This window comes from Meles meles, chromosome 4 (assembly GCF_922984935.1).
Source record: "Meles meles chromosome 4, mMelMel3.1 paternal haplotype, whole genome shotgun sequence".
NCBI classification, from domain to species: Eukaryota; Metazoa; Chordata; class Mammalia; order Carnivora; family Mustelidae; genus Meles; species Meles meles.
The window spans coordinates 80,565,208-80,585,710 of record NC_060069.1 but is presented as its reverse complement, the minus strand read 5'-3'; the positions used below and the strand labels follow the sequence as shown (position 1 = coordinate 80,585,710).

Genomic DNA, 20,503 nt, shown 5'->3' with positions numbered 1-20,503 from the left:
AGCAGGGGGAGTGGGAGAGAGAGAAGCAGGCTTCCTGCTGAGCAGGGAGCCTGACATGGGGTTGTGGAGCTCCATCCTAGGACCCTGGGCTCAACACTTGAGCCAAAGGCAGACGCATACCAACTGAGCCACCCAGAGAGCCATCATGTAACAAATATTAAAGTATACTTGGCATATAGTACATTTTTGGGTAAAGCTCTTGTCAATAGTGAATGGCCACAAGAGAATATACTTACCATCACTGACTTACTTTTAATATTTGAGAGTAGACATTTATCACTTAAAGGCTTGATGTCTCATTGGAAATTTGTTCAGTAATTCTATTCTCAGGGCTAAAAAGAATTTAATATAGAATTATTTACTGCATAGATCACAACACATTTGAACTCCTGGAGAGAGATGCTATTTAAACATTGTGACTTTCATTTTATTAGGTACTCAAGTTTATACTGCACATAGGATGGATTAAAAAATATACAGAGCAAAACGCCATAAATAATATTTTGTGGCCAAAGCTACCTCTAGACTGGTTATTTGGAATTCTAAATATACAAAGCAGCTCTACAAAGGAATCTACAACTTTAAATGTTGATTAGCACTTACAAAAACAGTATTAGGGAAAAGAAAAATCTAATCCACATCTTAGAATAAAGTGTGTTGGGGTAAGTACAACAAAGCAAGTAGTCACTTGTAGCGGCCTCTTTTTTGAAAACTGGAAGCTGTATCAGAAAAGTTATGAAAAAAAGTAAGTCTAAGACAAAGTTAAGTTTCCAGAATTCAATACTTTTTGAGTATTTACATGTGTTACTACTCCACAGGAGGCTGATGCTTCCTGGGTACTGACTGCCCAACAGAGTCAACTAACACAATACATGAGGCCCAGGTGCTTCTGCTTACACTTTTCAGTCCAAGTACACTTCAGTGTTCACATGCTGGACCACGCCCTTGACCATTTCCATCATTTGGGTAAAAGTAAACAATAAGAAGAATCTGACTGAGTTATGTTTGGAAGGGTTCTCAATAAACCAGACATTGTGTATGAAGTGACCGGCAAACAGAAAGAGCCCAATAAATGTTAGTTTTTAAAAAATTCGCAATTGCATTGGATAGATCCCAGAAATAGCAGTGAAATCCATGGTTGCTTCCCACCTGGGAGGCCTGTATTGCAATTGTTTTATTCAAACTTTTGAGGTATTAGTATGGTACTGTGTTCTGGTTCACAAGATAAAAAGTTGGGCTAACTATAATTTTGCCATGTTCCTTTTGGTAGAGTTCTGAACTCACTTTGAAATTAGCAATCTTGGGGAGACTTCCTGATATTTTCATCAGACTTGCCGACGAAATACCTATTCTTCCATATGCTTTTTATGGAGGGAGGGAAGGGGGTTATACTACTACCAAAATGAATGGGATGAATAACTGCCTTGATGGATCAATATCTTAGCTAAATTCATGATAGAAACAAAAGCACAGACACTGTGTTCTCATAAATATTACTACTACAACACAAAGGTCTACAGACATTGTGGAAAGCTTTTAGTCACTTTAGGCGAAGCTTTAGGCTCTTTAGACTCTTCTTCCAAAACAAGGGACTATATTTTTTTCTCTCAGGGGTCATTGACCCACAGGGGAAAACAATAAAGAGTCTCATAGAAGTTGAAAAGGAACTTAATTATCACTGGATTACTTTATAAAGTCACAGCAAAAAGTGAAACTTAGACAATTTAAAATTTAAGAACAGAATAACACAAAACTTTATTCAGTATGTTTAATGATAGGAACATTTTAAATTCTACTTCAGTTCCAGTATAGCCAATAATGGGGTGAAGAAAAGTAGTGGAAAAACAAAAAAGAAAAGGAAAGAAATTCAGAGAGAGAGAAGGATAGATTGAGATCAACAGAGAGCCAAGAATAAACACACAAGACCCTGCGGAGAGGCTTACTAGATTACTTTTTTTTAAAAGTAACATCTTGTCATAACTCTTCATCTGTGCTGTGGTCTTCAGGGATAACGCCTTTCACTGCTACTTTTTAACGAACACTATTCTTCACAATTTATTAACTCTCTTTATCCTTGAAATTCTTACTGGGCCTACTGCTCCCTGTTTAAAACTTTCTCAGATGATGATAATGTTCTAAATATGAGTAGTCTGATGCTGTGGCAATATATGACTACTGAACACTAGTACTGTGGCTAGTGCAATAAAGGAATTTTAAAATTTCATTTTAATTAAATAGACCTGGCTATCTAATTGGATAGTGCAGGTCTAAGGGACATTTATGGTGTGGACGCTTATGGTGGGAGGAAAACTGGTCTCAAGGCTATGTAGAGATGACTAAGGACAGATGAAATTAAATCACAGAATGAATTACAGCCTTTCAGCTGTATCTTCTTTCACCCTTAAAGTGTTTTCTTTCCTTATCATATACACGAAGTACACAATAAATATTATTGCTGATAACCATATTACTAGCCAAACTAGCTTCAGAACAGTCACCTTGCTTTAGGTGTACAGTTTCTGTTCCAGATAAAGCACTCAGTGGACCTAGATGAACTCCTTTTTTTGTGCCTCATGTCTAAACCCCATCCCATTACTGAGAACAGTCCTACCTTCATTGTCCCTCAAAGAAACATGCTCAACATAAACAGCTGTTGAAAGTCCTTTGCACTTCTCATAAGCTTGCCCTACCTGATCACTTCGTTGGCTGTCCTCTACTCCCCTTAACCTCTTCAATCCTCTTATTGCTTATCTTTTCCAAATGGAGAAAAATGCTCTTTGAAGGGGTGGAATCTCAAAGTTGCGTTGGGGCAAAAATATCCACCAGGTTAAGTGTACAGGGTATATCTGTCTCTAAGACTTTGGGGAACAAGGCTTTTAGGAGTGTTCAGTACTTCATGCTGTCATTTTCATTAATAAACAGCTCTCACCAACAGCTTGACTACCGTTTCAGCACTGCTCTGCATGGTTTGGTCACCTCTAAATCTATAGGTTTTAACTAGTTTTCTCTTTCTTAAACCTTACTTCATTCGAAATTAACAAGTCTCTTTACATGCTAGTGAGCCACAGATGATTTTTCTTGTAAAAGCTGCATTTTCGACCTCATATAATCCTCGGAAAGGCGAGATTGGGACTATTAATGAGTCACTTGAAAATCACACCAATAGCTGCCCCTACCTGGGTTAGTCACAAAATCACCCCATTCCAGTATGCAGCGCTTGTCTCTTAGCAGTAGGTCCTTAATAAACACTTGCTTTAGGAAGGAAGGAAAGTAAGTCACGTGTAAAGCTAAGCACCCTTCTGTAAATAACTTGTGTACTAGGGCAGTCTCAAGGTACCTTGTGAATGAGCCTTACTACATCCCGAGTACTTTGGCTATGAAAATTCTAACGCCTTCCCAACTGCCCTCGTGGCAAAGCCAATGACCAGAGCTTCCCTTTATACTCATGACCTCTTCAACAGGCTTTTCTCCTCTTGGCGCTCAATATAAAATTGCCCACTGCTATGTTCGCTTTGCGGGCTCTAGCGCCAGGGATCAGAGGTATAGAGACCTAGGCCACCACTGCAGGCTGAGTCTCTCTCCCACCCACCTTGAACCTAGGGACATTTCTCTTCTCAGCAGTTTCTACTAAGACTCCAGCCCGCCCGCCCCCACGCTGTCCTTCGCGCCCCTTCTTTCCCTCACACAGCACTCGGTATAAGACAAGCCCCCCCCCCCCCCTCACTCCCCGTAAACCCCGTCGGGAGCTTTCCGGCTTCCGCCCCGCGCGGGGCCCGAGGCACGCGTGGCAAGAGAGCCCCGCTCTGCGTTGGCGAACGGCGTGGGCCGTGACGTCACTGCGCCCTGACGTCGAACCGACGTGTAGCTTGGTCTCCCGGGAGACCGCGAAAGCCTTTCGCACTCGGAGTGGAGGTCTAGGTGAGACAATGAATGACTTCCTTGAGTCCCCCGGCCTACCCAGTCCTCGGGACGCAGTTCCGGAGCGGAGGCGTGCTGACACCGGGGGAGAGGGCCGGAAAGCTGAGCCGCGGCGTCGCGGCGGGGGAATGTGGCCCCGAGCGTCGCCCCCGCACCCCTTTGCGGCCCCTGCACAGCTTCCGCGAGCCCTCTGGGCCCCGGCGTCCTCTACCGAGAGCGCAGCTCGTCCTCCGCCCTGCACCCTCCTCCTTCCTTCTGCCACAGCAGGTCTCCAGGGTACGGGGTTAGAAGGGGACGGGTTTCAAAACCCAGCAGTCTTAGCTGGCCTTGCAGTTGGTTTCTATTTGGAAAATCCCGCCGCTTCAGCAATGTCTTAGAACGTGAACTCCGTTTCACCTGACCGTGACCTGCTCGTTTGAGGGTGATTCACACCAGGGGAAGGGTGTGTTTACGGAAGGGCCCGAAAGCTGAACGTGAGTTAATGGCCCAACGTGACACTGCCGTGAGGAAGGGAATCAGAAGCGAACAATCCAGGACGTTCCTGTGTTTTCGACATCTTCCTCGTGATCCTGTTAAGAGAGCAGGTTCACAAATACTTAGTGGTTGCTGCCAGTTTCACCGCACCTCTTGCTCAAGGGCAGCCTACATGTATGTAATGTGATAGAATAAAAGAAACTGACTTCATAAAACATGCAAAATAATGTAAGAGTGAAGTAATAATTTTAAAAAAATTGCTGCGTTGCCGAAGGGGAAAGAGATTTTCCCCCCTCCCTTTCTTGAGAAACTTTGTATTTGTGAATGTTTCCTCTGTTCCTTTAATACCTATGCATTTTTTTAAAAAAGACCCACTTTTTCTTGAGGACTTGAGAAAAATTTCTTTAAAATGTAAACATCAAGGAAGCTATCTCCGTCACCTTGGGAATTTCACCTAGGCTCCTTACTTTAGTACCAAGGGCTCTGTTATAGAGATTTGTATTCCTTAGAACAGTCGCAATTAACTAGCGCAGACAGCTTCTTCAATTACTAGGTAAGTTGAAAACAAACTATGAAATTGTATAACAGACTGTACTGAGAACGAGTTACCGTTTCTCTTGAGAAGATGTATGTAATGGATTGTATCTACATAGCTTTATAAAAAAAAGCGGGGTTACTTTCTGTCTTTGTAGTCTCATTAGCAGATTGGCTCTGATGTGCATCACAGTCTAGTTAAATGCTTATTCAATAATAAGACTCTTTTCTTTCTGCATTGTGGAGAGATTTTTCTGAGTTGGCAGTATTTAATTCTTCAATAATCAGAACCTGCCATATTTCCCCACTTGTTATAATAAGGCTAGAAGGTTGGACTAGCTTTAGAGATAAAGAGGGTACTAAACAAAAACTGTTTCACTTGTCCCTTGTTTATACTATCACTAGATCCATACTCTCAAATAATTTTATGGGTGGAATTTAAAAAAGGAGATTTCGTTGGTGATTTTAGGAAAAATTCTGCTCCCACCAGAGTTTAATTAAGGTGATGTCATTTTATTTTACTGATGGTGAGTCCATTGTAAAATGACAGAAGAGAGAATAATGAGCCTTCTGTGAATAATGAGCTCTTGCCACATCAGAGACAGTCTGCTGAACATCAGATTATTATGTACTTGGCTATGTGGGCCTGTGTTAGCTATGTCACTTAACTTTACCACATACACACATAATACGAGAAGACAGTTCATTAGTTATTTGTTTTAAAAAGCATCTCATTAGAACAGCAGGCTTTGTGTTAACACAGGGGATGAGAAATTTTCTTGCCACCAATGGTTGCATGATTAAAAAAAAAATACTGCCACTACAGAAATTTTTGTCAACTACAATTTCCGAACACCTTGTAGTGACTGAGGTTACTGTCTCTGAAAGAGTACTCCACCTCCAGTCTATCTTTGTGTCAAAATCCTGCTCTGATCAAAAGCAAACGGCCTCAGGAAGCCTTCCATAGTTTCCTATTCCCAGCCGAAAGATAAGACAGGTTTCCTTCCTGAACTTCTAGGTTGTTCCTTCTCTACCACTCCAGGCCCTCAGACTTTCTTCCTTGCTATGAAATTGTGCCTGTTGATACTCTGCTGCCCTCTTTCTACTCCTTATTCCTTAGGTGTATATATAAACATTTCTTATGAAACTGGACTGTGTATTCTCTCTCCATAGTTGGGAAAGATTAAAAAAAAAAAAAACCCGAAAGTACTTCCTTCAGTCACCTTGTGTAGTTATAACAAAGTAGTGATAGAATTTTATGTTGAGTTCTTTTATTAGAAAATGAAAATCTGGGGCACCTGGGTGGCTCAGTGGGTTAAGCCTCTGCCTTCGGCTCAGGCCATGGTCTCAGGGTCCTGGGAGCATAGGGCTCTCTGGTCGGCAGGGAGCCTGCTTCCCCCTCCTGCTCTCTGCCTGCCTCTCTGCCTACTTGTGATCTCTGTCTGTCAAATAAATAAATAAAATCTAAAAAAAAGAAAATCTATTAAAGTAAAATATCTGCATAAAATTGTGTAAATGTTCATCTTAAATGAACACTTCTCCGGCTTTGGTGCACTGATCTTCAGTGCTTGCAGATGATGTTTAATTTGATAACTGTTTTTTCGTACTTCATCCTTTAAACCAGCATTCATGTCACAATTGTTTTTCCTATCTGCTGAACTAAACTACTATATTTAGATATTTTTCTGTTAAGTTTTTGAACCCCCCCTTTTTAAAGGAAACAGAAATAGATGGGCCTGTTTAAAATTTTAAGTGACACTTAATTCTGTATTTGCAAAACAGATCATTAGTAGTAAACCACCACAGAAATTACAATTAGACTATACAGTTCTAAAGAAAGAGAAGTTTTCTAAGTTGTCTGTTATCTTTTCCATTCTAGTGGCCTAATACTGAGAAAAGCCCAGTTGTTTGTACCTTTTAACACTGAGTTAATGAAATAACTGTTGAAAGTTATCACCATTCATCTCTGAGTACTCCCAAGAACTTATATCTTTTAATTTGAATTTTATTCACATTATTTCAATTCTGATTATTGCTATCAATGTTTTTAGATTATTATACTTGAGAACTCACATTTTGGGAAATTATGGATCGTCACATCCCCATGCATGCATTACCTGAAGAAATCCAAAAGGTATGATGTTGTGTTATTACAACATAATATTAAGAACATTTTAAGGTAGTTAGTTATAAAACCTGAGAGAATGATTTTAGAGGTTTCACACTTATTTTCGTCAGGGCATCTGCAATGAGTGGTAAGGAGAATAACCATAATGGCTAAACTGTAGAGTTCAATTCAGTGCAAAGAATGTTTAACCTGTGAAGGAGACATCTTTAATTCCAGCACAGTATTTGTGGAGGGGTATTTGTGGAGCTTTTGTGAAAAGAGGGCCTCAGGAATGTCCAAATACTAAGGTACTTTTCTTGTAGCTTTTCGGGAGAGAAAAGCTTGTAAAAAATGGAAATACATGGGCCTGTTTAAAATTTTAAGTGAACCTTATTCTGTATTTGCAAAATGGATAATTAGTAATAAGCCATTATAGAAACTACAATGACTTTGTAATTTTTTGTTACAAACGCTAAATGTTGTGATGCTAAATGTGTCTCTCTCCATATAAAGGTCTATTTCAGTTTCATCTTAATTTTTGCTACTTATGTACTAGACACTGTTTAAAACCCTTTCATATGCATCTGCTCATTGAATCTGATTAACAATCAATTTTTCTTTACAGTTTCTATCCTCCTTTTCTCCCTCTGAGTTCCTATCTCCTGCCTGTCCTCAGGCAGAAGCATTTATCCTGTATTTAGTTTGGCAATGCATACATTGTTAACAGTTTAATTTTTAAAATATCTCTTTGAAACTGATTGACAAATTGTGTATTGAAACCTCAAACATTAACTATCATTAATCACTGAGGTTTTTTAGTAAATCTACAGTCAACTCTTAATTAACCACCAATCCATTACTTTTTAATTAAAAATTGCAGTCATCTCTCAGATATGCTTTTATCCTTTGTGCACATTGCTTTGGGCTGCCTGTTAGCATTAATCATTCCATTGATTTAACTTGATGCTTAATGTTACTGTGTGTCCTTCAGATTTATATAAAATGCAACCTAGCAGGAACTGGAAGGGAAAAGACCCAGAAAAAGACCTTTTAAACCATTGCATTTCATTTTCTTCACCTTTTAAGTTACATGTAAGAGATAATAAGCACACAGAGAGCTTAGCTATGCTCTATTTATCTGAGAAATGGTGCTTGTATATGTTTGAAGACATGGTATATTCCTCCTCTCTCACTCAACTGAGTTCCTTCCATTGTGCTAGGCTGGTATGGTAGAGATTAAGAGAAACAGAACAAAACAGTCTGAAAGAAACAATACCCACACTGCAGATCCCAAAGAAGAGGATATATAATGACATGAAAAAATAACTCTAAGAGATAGTTTATGATTTAAATGTCATATAAAGTAGTATCTTCTTTGAGAATGGAGAGGTGGCAGACAAAGGGGAGGAATCCCTGGTATTGGGATGGTCCACACAATGAGCTTTATGTGGGGGATAGAACTGGAATAGGCCCTTAAAGGCAGAGTATTTCTATAGACAGATGGGAATAGGATATCCTAGGCCAGGGTAACAGAAGCTTGCTGGTGAGAAAAAGCTGGCCAAGTTAGAGGATGTTTAACAGTGTAAATGTTTTGAATACATGAAAGAGTATGTATTTATTTTGACTATTGTTATAAGAGTTGCAGAATGCTTTTTTCTCATGTTTAAGTTACTGTATAAGTCAATTATTTAAAAATGATAAAAACCAAACCTTTCATAAATCTGCAGTTATATTCTTATGGCAGGAATGGCAGGCAGCTGTCCATACAATGCAGAGAAGGGACATCAAGAGAAACTCAGCTGCCTAAGGCCCTGGACAATTACGCTGATTGTAGCCCTTTTCCTGCTGAATGTTTAGAATGTAAAGTGCAGCTCTGTAGTTTTTCAGACCTAAGTTAGATACATTTATACCACAAATATTTATCAAGTGCCTATTATGTTCTAGACACTGTTCTGGATACTTGATTATAAAGCAGTGAAAATGTGTACATGTAGCCACAGCCTATTAAGCACAATCTAAGAATAAATCAATTATTTGTTTTCCACAACTTCTTACCTACCTTTGATTCCTCTAGATTGTCCATAATGTAACTTGTTAAATTGCTCACTGATCAGGCGGTCTATTTAGTCAGCTTGCATACATCATTCTGTACAGAACCATGATAGATAGATACATAGCTTATAATGGTAATAGGAATACTTGAAATTAGAACCAGTTCATTATTTTTTTTCAGTTTTTTTTGTATTAAGTTTTTATTTTAATTTCAGTATAGTTAACATACAAGTGTTATATTAGTTTTAGGTATACATTTTAGTGTTCAACAATCCTAGAACCATCTCATTATTAATATGAAGAAAACAAATCATTTTTTCCACCATGGCTTTGAAATTGTGCTCATTTCTTTATTAGATAAACAAGTACGTGAGGTGTGTTGGTCAGTATGTGGTGACAGGTTTTTCAAAGGTTTATTTATTTATTTATTTAATTGTTCTTCTGTTAACTTTTTGTGTTAGTTTTTATGCTGGCTCTTCTTTCTAGAGGAGCCCTTTCTGTGTTTCCTTCCCCCTTCCTCCCCGCTCCCCGCCTTGTGTGTAGGCAAGGAAGGTTAGTGTAGAAATTAGGAAAGAAAAGGTGAAATTTTCCTATCTCTTTCTTTCTGTACTTTTGCTGTATGACCAGGAAATAGATGGTCAACAAATACCTTGAAAGATACATGATAAAGGACGTGAAAATGTACTGTATTGTACTATTAATAGCAAAATCGGTAGTAATTGAAAAAGTTGCAAAAAAAGTAAAGGTGGTGGGAACAGGTGTGAAGAATGCTGATGACAACCAGCTACAGTTAGAGAACCCATTTCCTGATTAGAAGCCTACAGTTGTTAAATTAGCTCCCCTGATCTCATCTTCTTAGGAAATCTTAGAGAAGAAAGAATAAAATAATCTTTTTGACTCCCATTCCTACCTCTGTCTTTTATTATAGTTTCTGACTGACATAAAACACACCTCAGACATCCATAACTCTCAGTGGAAGAAAATGTAAAACAGGCCTGTGGGCTGGACAGCAGGACCACACTTGTCCACTTTGTCTGCTGCTAGAGCATGGTTCTCTTCTGAATGTTCTTAGACTGTATCTCTAAATTTACTCTCTCTAGACAGCTAACCCCTGCCTGTGTCCGACCACCATGTCCAACAGCTTTGCTTGAATTTTCATCCAGTGTTCTGGAAGAATGCACTTGGTCTAAGTTTAGAATTTCCACAATTTAAAGCTAAAACAACGCTTCTAAATCAGCAAAGTAATAATTCTTTATTTATTCCCTTTCTTCATGTCAACTGATGTGAGGGACAGGTGGGCATTTGTTTTTAGAAAAAGAAGCAATGAACAATTTTCCTTTTGCTGATTTCATTGGGGGACATAGGCAGAAGTCAATATAACTCCAACAAGCCAATGGAAAAATTAGTTCTTTTGCAAAAGTAGAACTGATCTCTTGTTTTTTTAAAACGGTGACAAAATGAGCACTTGAAATAGAATTTTAGCTTCAGAAGATATTTATTACCACAGAACACAAAGTAAAATAAAGAGACCAGAGTTGTTTATTTTACAAAACAGAAGTGGTGCTGCAAGGGCTGGAGAGCACACTGTTCTTTCTGGGATAACAATCCCTTTCTCTAGCGTAACAGCTCATTTTGTCCTGTTTCAGTAAAGTAATTTTAGTACTTTGGAACTTTGAAATTTATTCAGAATAACAGTTTTATATTTCCAAGCACAGATTGTCATTGCCAGAAAAAATAAAACGTAATTTTCCAGGTCATTTTGGGCCACTGTGGTTAGGGTCAGATTTGGTGTTGAGTTAAGTAGCAGAAGAAAGAGAATATAGTCATAGAAATGTTAGCACTAGCGTCCTGGAAAAGTGATATTTGTATGTGGGTGTATGTGTGTTGTGATTTTAAGCAGTCGTAGTTTTAAAACTTAATGACAAAAGAAATAGGAAGCGTTGTAATTTTTGAAGAGACTATTCAGTTAATATTGTGATCCAAGATAGTTCGTTAGGAAAAACAGTTTAAAAAAAAAATAGTACTATGAGTCTTGAAAACTCTGCGTCTGTCAATCTGTAGTCCAAAATACCTTTTCATTTTTTTTTAAGTCCAAAATACTTTTGTTGGCTGGCTGCAGAGAGTCATAGAGTCTAAGGTGAGATTTCCCAGTGGAAAAATAGGTATTGGCGGAAATACACTTTGGAAGTGTATTTATATAAACTGAGTGTGTCATGTATAATTTATGTGTGAAGCCAACATTTCTTAAAATTGCTCAATAAAATTTCTTTATGGGTTAATCTCTGTATTTCAGTCCCTGATTGATTTATTTTTACTTTTATTATTTTAAAAGTAAGCTTCTTATTTTGAGATCATTGTAGATTCACATGTAGTTGCAAGAAATAATACCAAGAGATGACAGCTTCTTCTTCCCTAGTCCCCCCACCTTCTTTCCCCAGTTTCCCCTAGTGGTAATATCTGGCAAAACTGCAATCTCATAACCAGGATATTGACATCGATACAGTCAGGGTGTAGAACAGTTCTGTCACAGCAAGGGGTCCTCATGTTGCCCTTTAATAGCCACACTCACCTCAACCTACCTCTTCACACACCTCCACTACCCCATCTCCCACACCTAATTCATGACCCCTGGGAACCATCGATGTCCAAGAATTATGTTATCTAAATAGAATCAAGCAATATGTAACCTTTTGAGATTCCTTTTTCTCCTCGGTGTAATTCTCTGGAACTGTATTCAGGTTGATGCATGTATCATTAGTTTATTCCTTTCTGCTGCTGAGAAGTATTCCAGGGTATGAAGACACTGCAGTTTAACCTGTCGAAGGATGTCTGGTTTTTTTCCAGTTTTTGACTATTATGTATAAAGCTGTAAATATTCATGTGTATGTTTTTATGTGAACATATGTTTTCATTTTCCTGGGATAAATGCCCAAGAGTGCAATTTCTACAGTAGTTGAATTGTACAGTAGTTGCATTGCATGTTTAGTTTTTTAAGACACTGTCAAACTTTTCCAGAGGTCTGTCCCATTTTGCATTCTCACCAGCAATGTATGAGTGAGCCACCTTTTCTGCATCTTTACCAGAATTTGATGTCATTAGTGTTTATGTTAGCTTTTTGGATAGGTACATAGTGATACCTCATTGGAGTTTTAACTTGCATTTTGTAATGGCTAATGATGAATGTCTTCTCATGTGCTTATTTGGCGTCTGTATATATATTCTTAAGTGAAGTCTCTTTTCGTGTCGTTTGACCATGTATTTTCTAATTGGGTTTTTTTTTAAACTGTTGAGTTTTGAGAGTTCTTGTGTAATCTAGATAATAGTCCTTTGTCAGATATGTGATTTGTAAATATTTTTCCCCTAGTCTATAGCTTGTCTTTTTATCCTCTTCACAGGGTCTTTCGCAGAACAAAAGTTTCAGATTTTGATAAAATCCAACTTACCTTTTTTCCATTTATGGTTTATGCTTTTGGTATCAAGTATAAGAATTCTTTGCCTAGAAAATCCTGAAGATTTTCTCCTAGGTTTTTTTTTTCTTCTAAAATTTTATTTTTATGTTTTACATTTAGGTCCATAATCATTTTGAGTTAATTTTTGTATCTGGTATGAGTTTAATATGTCTGTTCATTCGTTCGTTCCTCCCTCCCTCCCTGTCTTTCTCCCTCCCTTCCTCCCTCCCTCCCTCCCTCCCCTCCCTCTTTTTTTCCTTACCTCCTTCCTTTTAACCTATGAGTATCCAATTGTTCCATCACCATTTGTTGAAAAGGCTGTCTTTGGTTCACTGAGTTGCTTTTGGACCATTGCAAAAAAAATATTTATGCAGATCTATTTCTGGGTTTACTATTCTGTTCCATTGATCTATGTGTCCATCCCTCTGTAAATACCACACGGTCTTGATTGCTACAGTATGTCTTGAAATCAGGTAAAATGATTCTTTCCACTTCATTTTTTTCAAGATTGTTTTAGCTCTTCTGGTTCCTTTGCCTTTCCATATAAATTTGAGAACAATCTCATCTATATCTTTAAAAACATTTTGCTGAAATTTTGCTGAATGAATTACATTAAGCCTATATATATATAAATTTGGGGACAATTGCTATTCTTTTTTAAAGATAGATAGATAGATTTATTTATTTATTTATTTATTTATTTGACAGACAGAGATCACAAGTAGGCAGAGAGGCAGGCAGAGAGAGAGGAGGAAGCAGGCTCCTTGCTGAGCAGAGAGCCCGATGTGGGACTTGATCCCAGGATCCTGAGATCATGACCTGAGCCGAAGGCAGAGGCTTTAACCCACTGAGCCACGCAGGCACCCCAACAATTGCTATTTTTAATATTTTGAGTCTTCAGTATGTTTTTCTGCATATTTGGATCTTCTTTGGTTTTTTTTTATCAGCATTTTATAGTTTTTAGCATATAAGTACTGTATATGTTTTGTTAGATTTATGCCTAAGTATTTCACTTTTTTGAGCAATCGGTGTTGTATTTTTAATTTCCCTGTCCGTGTGTTCACTGGCAGTCTGTACAAATATAATTAGTTTTTGTATGTTATTCTTCAATCATTGACCTTGCTTGAACTTCTTTGTTCTAGTTTTATTGTAGATTCTTGGGATTTTCTATGTAGCCAATCATGTCCTCTCAAATAGGGGCAGTTTTCTTTTTCTTTTCCTTTCCCTTTTCTTTTCTTTCTTTTTTTCTTTCTTTCTTATATGTATACCATTTACTTCTTCTTGTCTTCTTGCCCTGGCTAGAACTTCTAGCATTATGTTGAATAAGAGTGGAGAGAATGGATATCTTTGCCTTGCTACTGATATTAGATGAAAAAACATAATTTTTCACTATGACCTATAATGTTGGCATAAGGGTTTTTGTAGATATTTTTTGCCAGTTGATCTTTAAATTGGTGGTATAGCAGTTTGACTTATTGATAAGGAAGGGTCCTGATGGTATTATGAAATGATCAGGTGGCCTGTATACTTAATGATTCAAGAGGTACACTGTCCTGTCTTAAAGTGTTTCTCCCAATCCTAATGAAATTCACTAGCTAGACACTCTGCATCTTTTTGAATGGAAAGCCTCTTAGAAAGGTTAACATTTTATATTGCTGTCACTCTTACCTTTGTGAAATAATTTACCTGTTTTTTTCTTCCTTATTCAAGTACAAAAAGCCTGGGAGGGGTGGAATAAGGAAGAAGGAACAGTTTTGGAGCAGAGAATGCCTCAGATGGGCAGCAGTAGGTTACTCGAGTGCCTTTTCTAGGTAAAGCACGAACAAGAACTTTGAAAAGGATCCAAAGCCTAATTAAACCTTTTAAAAAGTTTGCATCATTTTTATGTTAAATAACAAAATTTTTAAAGTACAAACACTGCACATGAGAAGTTTATTTTATAATTTATTTTTAAATAGCTGTACGTTTGTTTAATATACTGCATTTGTTGACGCCTCCGCCAAAGTGCATCTTGTAGAAAGCAAAAACATCCTGCTAATGATAGCTCTTTTGTCAAGAATGACAGCATGTCATTATTTTACTTACAAAATGAGGACGTGATATAACACAAGTTATAAGAATGAAGCACAAATTATGTTTCACAAAAAACAGATAAGTTTTACTTACTTCATTTGGGAACATAATTATAGTATTCAGTAATTTCTCAAGTTTGACAAAAATGTCCTAAGTAATTAGCCCATACAAACAAAGAATTTGAAAGGGTTATTACATTTATTTCTATTGTAGTTTTACTTATGGAAAATTATTTACAAGTTAATAACATTGAAAACTTTTGTTCAGTGTACTTACTTAGCATAGATCGATCAGTGATTCAGATTGTACTAGGCCAAATCTGGAGACTCTTTTTATGGACTTATTATTTTATAATTTGATTGTCTTGTTTCCTAGATCATAATGTCATGTTTAGGCTTTCTTTGTTGAACTTCTAGAAGACCTGTTCTATAAAATGTATTACTTCATATATTTCAGCTCCCTCCACCCCACCTTAATGGCTGTGGTAGGAAACATTCTAATAGCTTTTATAACTGTGAAATGTATACTCTTTCTGTTTTGTACATCAGCTGCAAATAAGCTCCAGCCAGCAAGAGTTTTCTTTGGGATGAGGATAAGGCATTTTGCCAGAATCTGGGCAAGAACCATGATTAATGGGCATAAGGTTAAGAATGAAAGTGCCTCCAAGTAAGAAATATAATTTTCAAATTGATGAGAAGGAAACAAAACTCACAGTGAGCAAAGGAATTATAAGAAAATACCCATCTGCTCTGAATTAGTTCGGGTCTCTTGACGTAGATAAATTATATTCCCAGGAACTGTTAGTGCCTTTGCATGGGATTGTGGAACTACTCTTGGTGATCTTTGAGAACATGGAGACAGTTAGAGGATAACATACACATGCCATCCCATATGTAAAATAACTATAAGTCACAACCAGTGAACTCAATTTCAATCTCAGACAATATACTAGAATATATTTATTAGACAATGATGGCGGTGTACCTGGGTGGCTCAGTTAGGTAAGCGTTTGTGTTCAGCTCAGGTCATGGTTTGAAGGACCTGGGATCCAGCCTGGCATCAGGCTCTCTGCCGAGTGGGGAGTCTGCTTCTCCCTCTCCTTCTGCCCCTCCCCCAACTCATGCACGGGCATGTGAGCTCTCACTCTTTTAAATAAACAAATAAAATCTTAAAAAATAAAAGGTGATTTGATTTGTGAGGATATACTAGAGAAAGCAATAACTCTTGAGCCAATTTCATGTTCATTAAGGGAAGTGGCATGTAGGTTCTGCCATTCCATTTTGTTTTCAGTTACTAGATCTAGAAACTGTGGTAACCATAGAATATATGGCCTTATGAAGACATTTGGCAAAGTTTGTCATAATATTCCTGAAGATGATATGAATCAGTATAAAGATAATTGGGTAGTTTAGTAACTAGCTGAAAAGTGTACCTTCAGCTCTTCAAATGTGCTGACGTGCTATGGAGTTCTTTCCTCAATTTCGTCATAGTCAACATTTTTAATCAATGAATTGGATGAATAAAGCAACTTATAAGGATCAGTTTTGAAAAAGACACAAAGTTTAAAATTTCCTGGATACCAGAGTCAGTAAATAAAGGCTGAGTCTAAGACACACCTATTTTCAAAATGCATGTGTGTCTAAGATATTTATGTATAAGTATATATGTTATTTATTTATTTACATTTATAATTATATTTATTTTTTTGCACTTCTATCTGAAAACCTATTACTCACACAATAGAATGAAGGTTTTGGTTATAAGAAATAGGTAGTTTAAGGAGGTAAGGGAATAGTGCTGGAAGATTGGGCATGGACCCCTAGAGGCAAGTAGGGCAGCTAGGTCTCAAGAGGAACTGAGGTGAGGAATTCTCAGGGCATCGGTTCTTTTTCTCCTCTCTTACTCTGGATCCAAATTAGCTTTGTCTTGTCTTGGGTGTGTCTTCTCATTTTTCTCCCTCATTCCAGTAAAGTGGCTAGCTCGATACCTTGCATATGATCCTCCTCCATTAAGACTGCTTAAAGGTGTCCCAAATACCTGGGTCTTCAACACTTGTAAGTCTGGTTGGCCCATACCAGTTTAGGGCTTGGTTCTTCTGGGTCTAATATCTAATCCTCATCCCCCAATCAGCATGGCTAGGGAGGATAGGTAGACAGAGTTTTAGTCATTTTACCAAACAGAGCAGCCAGGACCATAGAAGGTGGACTCTCTAAAAAAGTGGACATAGGTGGGAAGGAATAGATTGGCATATTTAATATAATGAAAGATAGTTTTGTACCAAGTACTTTTTAAAAATAGGGCCTTTATTCAACATAAAACCCTGTTGTAGTATATAATATTAACATATAATTGCTGAAAATACGGAAGACAGTTGTGATCTAAGGTTGCAGTAGAAGATACTTCCATTGATATTACTTATGAGATATTAGAATGAGGGAGGTTTGAGCCCTCTCTTACTCTGTTTTAGTGAGACCAACCACACTGGAGTATTAAATTCTGAGCACCATACTTTGAGACATATATAGAACACTGGAACAAGTTCAGAGGAAATTATTTAGAATAAGGAAGAAACTCAAAACCATGTCATATGGGAAACAGCTGAGGAAACTGGAAGTGTTGACCTGGAGAAGAGAAGATATGGAGTGTTCCCGAAAGCTGATTTTAAGTATTAGAAAGAGCTCTGTGTTGTTCCACGTGGTTTCTAGGAGGTCTAGGACCAGTGGATGTTCCAGGGAGGCAGATCTGGGGTCAGCATGAGAAGGAATTTCCTGATAGACAAAGCCATCAGAAGATAGGCAGGCTACTTATATCATTTGGGATGTTGAAATAGAGTCAGGATAATGACTTACTAGATTGGAATAGACTTTAGGAACCCATCCAGAGCTTGGACCAAGTTATCTTTATGATTTCTTCCAAACATGTTATTTTATAAATCTGTAAATTTGGTATTGCTGGCAGTTAGATGATTGATAAAGTCATTCATCTGTATCCCACAGTATTATGTTTTTTTTTATTTGAAATTTTTATTATTGACCTTTAGATGAGCAACATGTTACTGTGTAAAAATTTGTTACTAGTTTGTTCATCCGACTCTTGTGTAATTGTACTGATAGGCAGATGAGGTAATGTCACTCCTAGTTATGGGAGCAGTTTCTACAATCGTTAAAAGAAATTTTTAAAAAGATTTTATTTATTTATTTGACACAGCGAGACAGAGAACGCAAGCAGGGTGAGTGGGAGAGGGAGACTTTCCACTGAGCAGACAGACCCACGTGCAGGGCTTGATCCCAGGACTCTGGGATCATGACCTAAGCTGAAGGCAGACGTTTAATGACTGAGCACCTAGACACCCAGCACCCCCCCTTTTTTTTAAAAGCAATTTTTAAAAAAGATTTTATTCATTTATTTGACAGAGACACAGCAAGAGAGGGAACACAAGCAGAGGGAGTGGGAGAGGGAGAAGTTTCTACAATCTTAAGGGAGGTTGCATTAAAAGTAACCCTTCAAGTGTTGCTTTCATTTTAGTGCCTTGGAGCAAATATTTAATGAAGCTGTCTCATTCTTTGTGAATAGCAGGACAAGTAGAGTAGTCTACTTGAAGAATATTTATATACTTGAAACAGAAAAAAGAAGTACCTCTCTCTTGATTTGGCTTATAATTCCAGTTTTCACTGTGCTTATGTTGACTAGATATGTATGAATATTTTATTTGATGGAAGAGAATTCAGCTGATCGTCACATGGCAGATAAATATGACATAAATGGTTGCAGGCGTGGGTGCTGGGTTTAGATAGACTTGGGTTTAACCTGTGTCTCCATATGTCAACTGGTTATTCAACTTCAGTGGTCACCATTTCCCTATCTAGAAAATCTACCACAGGAATCTACCGTACCTATGTGAAGGGAAAAGAACAGACAGAGAAGAGGTTGGGTTCAAAATGTTTTTGCTATTTGTGGTTTTATGACAGAATTCTGGCATAAATTCTGTTAAATTCTGTAAAAATCATAAAATGTTAAAACTGAACAGGAACTTAAGAATTCATTTGGTCCAATGCCAGAATTTTATAAATGAGGAAAAATAAGATCTGAAAAAGCCAAGAAGCATCTCCAGGTTCCCAGTGCAGCTGGCAGTAAAAGGCCAGTGATTTCTCTCCACTTCATGGAAAACTCATCTTAAAACAAGAGTTTTAAAGATGTTTTCATCATTTTTAGTTTTATTTTATGGAAAATATTCCAAGGGTAAATCTTTCTTAGAGATACTGTGGAGAAATAATCACTCTGAAAGATCCTTTTCTAATTCCAAGATTTTGTGTCAGAGTCGGTATCATGCCAATTTTTAAAATTTTACCCAGATTAGGCAATGTCATAATTATTACTCCGCGGCATAGTCCAGTGTACATTTACTTCAGCTGACCGGCATAGTTGCAATGACATCTTCAGTGGAACTTTGCTTTTCAGAATTTAAAAAATATCATTTCAATGTATGTATGTCTGTGTGTTTTCTAGATGTCTCCTGAAGAAAAAGTTTGTAAGTACTGTGGAGTCAGCTATCTGATCCTTCACGAGTTTAAGGCTATGGAAGAAAAAGTGAAGGCGATGGAAAAAGAGATGAAATTTTATCAAGGAAGTGTAGACCGTGAAAAGAGACTTCAAGAAAAGCTACGGTCTCTTAGTCAAGATTTTGAACAGTACAAAATTGACAATGAATCCAAAACAGAAAGGTTAGAGTCTATTATTCTCTTCTGTCATTTATTTAGTTTGAAAGAAAAGTACAGGAAAGAAATAGACTTTGAATGTTTTTCTAAAATTTCTCTGTATCAGTTATGTTACAATTTAATATATTTGAGTTCATTTTATTATTAATAATTATTAAATACAATTACTATAGTTTGAGCATTTCTTTAAGACACGTATTTAAATAATTAGAAAGGTAATTCAGTACTTATATGGTGAGATGGGTCAAGTTTTAATTTTCCCCAGATGTATATCCTAATTTTGTCATTAGGAAGATTTATCTAACAACAACCAGGTGAATTTTGGTAGTTTTTGATACTTAATATTGTTTTTAAATGGCCTCAAACATTTAGATTTATAGAATAAAGTTTTCATGTTTTGAAAAGGATGCCAAAACATTAATATTGATACATGATTCTAAATCACTGAAATTTGAATAAAATTGAAGAATGGGTTCCTGATGCTGTTGAATCTAATCAGCAATTTAGTCCGCCTAAAGACACCTTAGTGGATTTATACAGACACTTCTATAGAAGGGTTTTGCTGGTATTTTATGCCTTTTCCTTTTTTATAAGTGAATATTTCTCCATTTAAAATATCAACAGTTGGTGTTAGTAAATCTTGAATTAATGAAGGTAATGAGTATCATGTCTTTGTAAAAGTAGGAACTTTGTTAGATCTCCTAGGATTAAGAACTTCAATTACATTTTATTATAAATTTTTATAATTACATTAAATCTCCATTAAGCCTGATAGTTCTTAGACTATTACTAAGAAAATTTTGTTACAGTTTCTTGAATTTCAAATCTGAATAATAAAGTGTTTTTTAATATTTGGGTGGAAAAATAAAAAGTTTGAATATTTAGTTTAAAATTTTAGAGTTGAAGGGTTTTTTCCTGTCAGAGCAGAAATTCTTTTGCTTGCTGTATTTAAATTTTACTTTCTTTAATAACATATTACATTATATAAGTCATATATAAACACACAAAGTAAAAGAAGTATATAGAAGAAAAGGCAGGGAGTTCCCTTTTTATTCTGATTTCTTCTTACTGGAGATAAAGTTGCTTTTAATGGTGTGGTGTATATCTTTCTAGGTCCTTTGTTGTGCCTTTACCTTCATTATAGAGATATTTCTTTAAGATATCTAATGTATTATATAAGA

General features: G+C 36.9%; 1 protein-coding gene across 3 annotated transcripts in view; it reads left to right on the top strand.

Annotated features, from left to right (window-relative positions):
- The window catches only part of LEKR1 (leucine, glutamate and lysine rich 1), a 298,468-nt gene that overhangs the window by 96,214 nt on the left and 181,751 nt on the right, over window positions 1-20,503 (top strand). Inside the window, exons 5-6 of one of the 3 annotated variants that reach the window (XM_046002022.1) lie at window positions 6,978-7,060; window positions 19,114-19,328. In XM_046002022.1, coding sequence (XP_045857978.1) covers window positions 7,013-7,060; window positions 19,114-19,328 — 263 coding nt within the window. In that variant the 5' untranslated portion in view covers window positions 6,978-7,012. Of the gene's footprint in view, window positions 1-3,808; window positions 3,919-6,977; window positions 7,061-19,113; window positions 19,329-20,503 lie in introns of those variants that run through there. The other 2 variants (XM_046002021.1, XM_046002020.1) reach the window with 2 other exon arrangements.